The 5,000-nt window shown below is 52.6% G+C and overlaps 1 protein-coding gene across 1 annotated transcript in view; it reads right to left on the bottom strand.

Moving 5' to 3' along the window:
• drd3 (dopamine receptor D3) overlaps nucleotides 1–5,000 on the bottom strand; it is a 17,297-nt gene that overhangs the window by 8,588 nt on the left and 3,709 nt on the right. The window contains 4 exon segments of the mRNA XM_047024519.1: nucleotides 522–634; nucleotides 2,612–2,670; nucleotides 2,673–2,849; nucleotides 2,852–2,941. Coding sequence (XP_046880475.1) covers nucleotides 522–634; nucleotides 2,612–2,670; nucleotides 2,673–2,849; nucleotides 2,852–2,900 — 398 coding nt within the window. The 5' untranslated portion in view covers nucleotides 2,901–2,941.

The following is a 5,000-nucleotide window of genomic DNA, read 5'->3' as shown; positions in this document are numbered from 1 at the left end:
ACATTTACCTATGGAGTGTGTTCTGTACAGTTTGTACGGAACCACAAATGAAACATAAATAAAACATAGAAGTTGATATAAAGCCAGATGGTGCATCACAGAAACCCAGAGGGAACCCAAGATGTAACAAGGTACATGGGCAGTACCCACAACAGGTGAGGTACACAGGTGAGGTATACACACTCACAACTCAATGTTTCTTTCATCCTCACATTGCTACTCAGCTCTCCCTCTCCCTGTCTCTCTCTCTCTTGCTCTCTCTTGCTCTCTCTCCCTCTCTCTCCCCCTCTCCCTCTCTCTCCGTCTCTTCCTTTTTCTCTTTCTCTTTCTCTTTCTCTCTCTTTCTCCCATTTTCTCTCTCTTTCTTTCACACGTACCTAAGCCCTTAGTATCAATGTTGATAGCAAACCAAAGATTTATACAGCACACAAACACAATGCACACAAACACAATACTCAGCTGTTCCTTTCTGACTCTCTCATTTTCTCTATCTTTTACACACACACACCACACGTTCTTACCTGTCAATGCTGATAGCACACAGGTTGAGGATGCTGGCAGTGCACATCATTACGTCCAGGGTGACAAAGATGTTGCAATACAGCCTGCTGAAGAGCCAGGCCCCACCAACCACCTGCAGGTGCAAAAGTGGATTGGTATGTGATAATTGCTCAGTACATATTTGGGGAAAAGATCTGTCACATACGTAGTCAAATGACGCCCCCTAAAGTGCCCCTTATGAGAAAGGAACATTACACTCCCCTTTCCTCTCCTCCCCCCCCCTCTCCTCCCCCCCCCCTTCCCTCTCCTCCCCTTTCCTCTCCTCTCCTCTCCCCCCCTCTCCTCCCCTCCCCTCCCCTCTCCCCCTCCCCTCCCCTTTCCTCCCCTCCCCTCCCTTTCCTCCCCTCCCCTCTCCCCTGCCCTCTCCCCCCTTCCCTCTCCTCCCTCCCCTCCCCCTCTCCCTCCCCTCCCCTCCCCTCTCCCTCACAGACAGACCACCACTACGGCCATGTAATGTTGGTGGTAATAAATGTCTGACAAGACAAATGTGCCATGATCTCCTTCCCCTGACAACTGGGTCTCCCACACATGCACACAGACTCATCCATGCGTACACATGCATGCACATTAACACACACATATAAATGCACATGCATGCACACAGACTCATCCATGCGTACACATGCATGCACATTAACACACACATATAAATGCACATGCATGCACACAGACTCATCCATGCGTACACATGCATGCACATTAACACACACATATAAATGCACATGCATGCACACAGACTCATCCATGCGTACACATGCATGCACATTAACACACACATATAAATGCACATGCATGCACACAGACTCATCCATGCGTACACATGCATGCACATTAACACACACATATAAATGCACATGCACGCACGCAGGCACACACACACACACGCCTCACCTTCCTGAAGGGACTAGAATCTGTCACGCACACCATGCCAGACATAAGAACATGTGCCTTTGAGCTATCTACACTGTTCACATTCCTTTACAGAAACACATGATATGTGACACAAGCCCATTTCAGTGTGTCTGTGTATGTGTGTGTGTGTGTGTGTTAATTGTCATTAAAGCCAGGTGAATATATTGTATATTGTAGATGTCCTAAAGAGATAATACAAATGACGTCAAGATACATTGCTTATCAGTGAATATTCTCAACACTAATTATAATTAATTAGATCCTGGATCGTAATTTTGTGAAGATGTGAATCAGTGTAGCAGGGTAAAGAGAACAACTGTCTAAGATACAGGCCTGCTCCTCATTATTCTGACTGATTAATTACAAACAATTCTTCACTGCAAATTAACTCATTAGTTGTTAATAGGAAATATGTCCAGTCCAATTATTTATATGCACATGAATAGTGAAAAGTATCATATAAATAACTCATTATCATAAAAATGATTAGCTGTTGGTGCAGTCATTCATCTCTGAGAAGGAAGCTTCACATGACACGACACCAACGCAACGCTTTCTGTCGGTCTAACCTGCTGTACATGCACGCTTTGTGTGCTCCTCCCCCCCCTCCCCAACACCCCCCTCACCTCACCTCACCCCCCTTTCCAACACCCCCCTCACCTCACCTCCCCCCCTCCCCAACATCCCCCTCACCCCCCCCCCAACACCCCCTTCACCTCACCTCCCCCTTCCCCAACACTCACCTCACCTCCCCCCCTCCCCAACACCCCCCTCACCTCACCTCCCCCCTCCCCAACACACCCCTCACCTCACATCCCCCCCTCCCCAACACCCCCCTCACCTCACCTCCCCCCTCCCCAACACCCCCCTCACCTCACCTCCCCCCCTCCCCAACACCCCCCTCACCTCACATCCCCCCCTCCCCAACACCCCCCTCACCTCACCTCCCCCCCCCTCCCCAACACCCCCTCACCTCACCTCCCCCCCCCTCCCCAACATCCCCCTCACCTCACCTCCCCCCCCTCCCCAACACCTCACCTCACCTCCCCAACACCCCCCTCACCTCACCTCCCCAACACCCCCCTCACCTCACATCCCCCCTCCCCAACACCCCCCCCACCTCCCCCCTCCCCCTCACCTCCAGGTAGACGGCCCAGGGCATGACCAGCGAGGCCACCAGCAGGTCAGCCACGGCAGGCTCACCACCAGGTAGTTGGTGGTGGTCTGGAGGGAGCGTTCTCGCAGCACGGCCAGGCACACCAGCACATTCCCGAACACGATGGCCAGGATGAGCAGCGAGTACAGCATGGCGTAGTAGTTCCGTTCGGCCTCCTCCTCCCCCGCCCCCGACGCACTGCCGTTCCCCTGCTCCTCAGACAGAAGTCCGACTCATTCCAGAACAGCTCTGCGCCGCTAAACATCGCCATGGAGATGTCCCGGTGACATGGGAGATGGACTCTATGATGATCTGAGAGGAGAAGACACGGAGGAGATGCAAGGAGAAGAAGAAGAAGACATGAGAAAATACAATTTATTTGCGGTGAGAGGAAGGAAAAGAAGGAACGAGAAGAAAGGAGAGGTGGAGAGCTGAGTCTAATATTCCTCACATCACGTCCTGTCCCCATGACAAACCCTAGATACATAAGGCCCCTTCTACAGTACACCCTATAGCTCTCACAATATGAAAGCCCATCCGTCAGATGTGATGGCGTCTCATTCGTAATCAGGACATGGTCGTCACATCACACACCGAGCTGAGTGGGAGAAGAGGAGCCGTATAATCACATTCAGGTTTCAGTCAATTTTTTTCCAACAAAAGAACCAGAGTCGTAGCCATGCATAGTTTTAGATTTGCAATGGTTTCCAGACATTATTGCCATAGACTGTCAGTCAAACGTGATCACGGCATTTTGGCTCACTGCAATATTGATACTCCACAATATGATTAGCTGAGTGTACGTGGAATATGTCTGGTCTTTATGCTACGGTTTTCTTTTTTGGAGGATGATCTTTCCCGTCACACCCTATTATATGCACTTACTGTAAATGGTTCCGATGAGAGCCTTTGAGAAATGACTCAAAAGCAAATTGTAAATGCAATGCACAGATGACTTACTTCCTGTGACCAGTTACTGTAAGCCTCCATCAAAGAGCACTAATAATTCCACAATGGCTGGCACTCTTAACAAGCATCTCTTTCCATCCCTTTTCACTTTTTGATCGAACATGACTTTGCATTTTAAAATAGCTTTTGTTTGCTGGCCTTTTAGAATCAAATCTCTCTTTCTCTCCACATACATCTCCCTTGTTCCATTCCTCCTTTCCCTCTTTTCATCTTTCTCTGACCCCCCTTCCTCCTTCCTCCCTTCACCCATCGCTCTGCCTCCGTGTCTATCCTGGCCTGCAGATGGCTCGAGGCCTGATAACAGCTCTGCTTCCACTGGCGTCCATGTGATTCCCAGGTACACAGACTGCGCCCTCTCCTCCAGCCCTTCCTGGTCAGTGGGGGAGGGATGGAGGAGGTGAGGGGGAGGGATGGAGAAGGTGAGGGGTAGGGATGGAGGAGGTGAGGGGGAGGGATGGAGAAGGTGAGGGGTATGGATGGAGGAGGTGAGTTGGAGGGATGGAGAAGGTGAGGGGTAGGGATGGAGAAGGTGAGGGGTAGGGATGGAGAAGGTGAGGGGTAGGGATGGAGAAGGTGAGGGGGGAGGGATGGAGAAGGTGAGGGGAGGGATGGAGGAGGTGAGGGGGAGGGATGGAGAAGGTGAGGGGGAGGGATGGAGGAGGTGAGGGTAGGGATGGAGAAGGTGAGGGGTAGGGATGGAGGAGGTGAGGGGGAGGGATGGAGGAGGTGAGGGGTAGGGATGGAGAAGGTGAGGGGGAGGGATGGAGGAGGTGAGGGGTAGGGATGGAGGAGGTGAGGGGTAGGGATGGAGAAGGTGAGGGGGAGGGATGGAGAAGGTGAGGGGGAGGGATGGAGAAGGTGAGGGGGAGGGATGGAGAAGGTGAGGGGGAGGGATGGAGGAGGTGAGGGGTAGGGATGGAGGAGGTGAGAGGGAGGGATGGAGAAGGTGAGGGGGAGGGATGGAGAAGGTGAGGGGGAGGGATGGAGGAGGTGAGGGGTAGGGATGGAGAAGGTGAGGGGGAGGGATGGAGGAGGTGAGGGGTAGGGATGGAGGAGGTGAGAGGGAGGGATGGAGAAGGTGAGGGGGAGGGATGGAGAAAGTGAGGGGGAGGGATGGAGGAGGTGAGGGGTAGGGATGGAGAAGGTGAGGGGGAGGGATGGAGGAGGTGAGGGTTAGGGATGGAGGAGGTGAGAGGGAGGGATGGAGGAGGTGAGAGGGAGGGATGGAGAAGGTGAGGGGGAAGGATGGAGGAAATAAGGGGAAGGATGGAAGAGGTGAGAGGGAGGGATGGAGGAGGTGAGGGGGAGGGATGAAAGAGGTGAGGGGTAGGGATGGAGGAGGTGAGGGGGAAGGATGGAAGAGGTGAGGGGGAGGGATGGAGGGATGGAGAAGGTGAGGGGA

Source organism: Hypomesus transpacificus, chromosome 8 (assembly GCF_021917145.1).
Source record: "Hypomesus transpacificus isolate Combined female chromosome 8, fHypTra1, whole genome shotgun sequence".
NCBI classification, from domain to species: domain Eukaryota; kingdom Metazoa; phylum Chordata; class Actinopteri; order Osmeriformes; family Osmeridae; genus Hypomesus; species Hypomesus transpacificus.
Note: the sequence above shows the minus strand (reverse complement) of the source record. Positions and strands in the feature narration are given on the sequence as shown.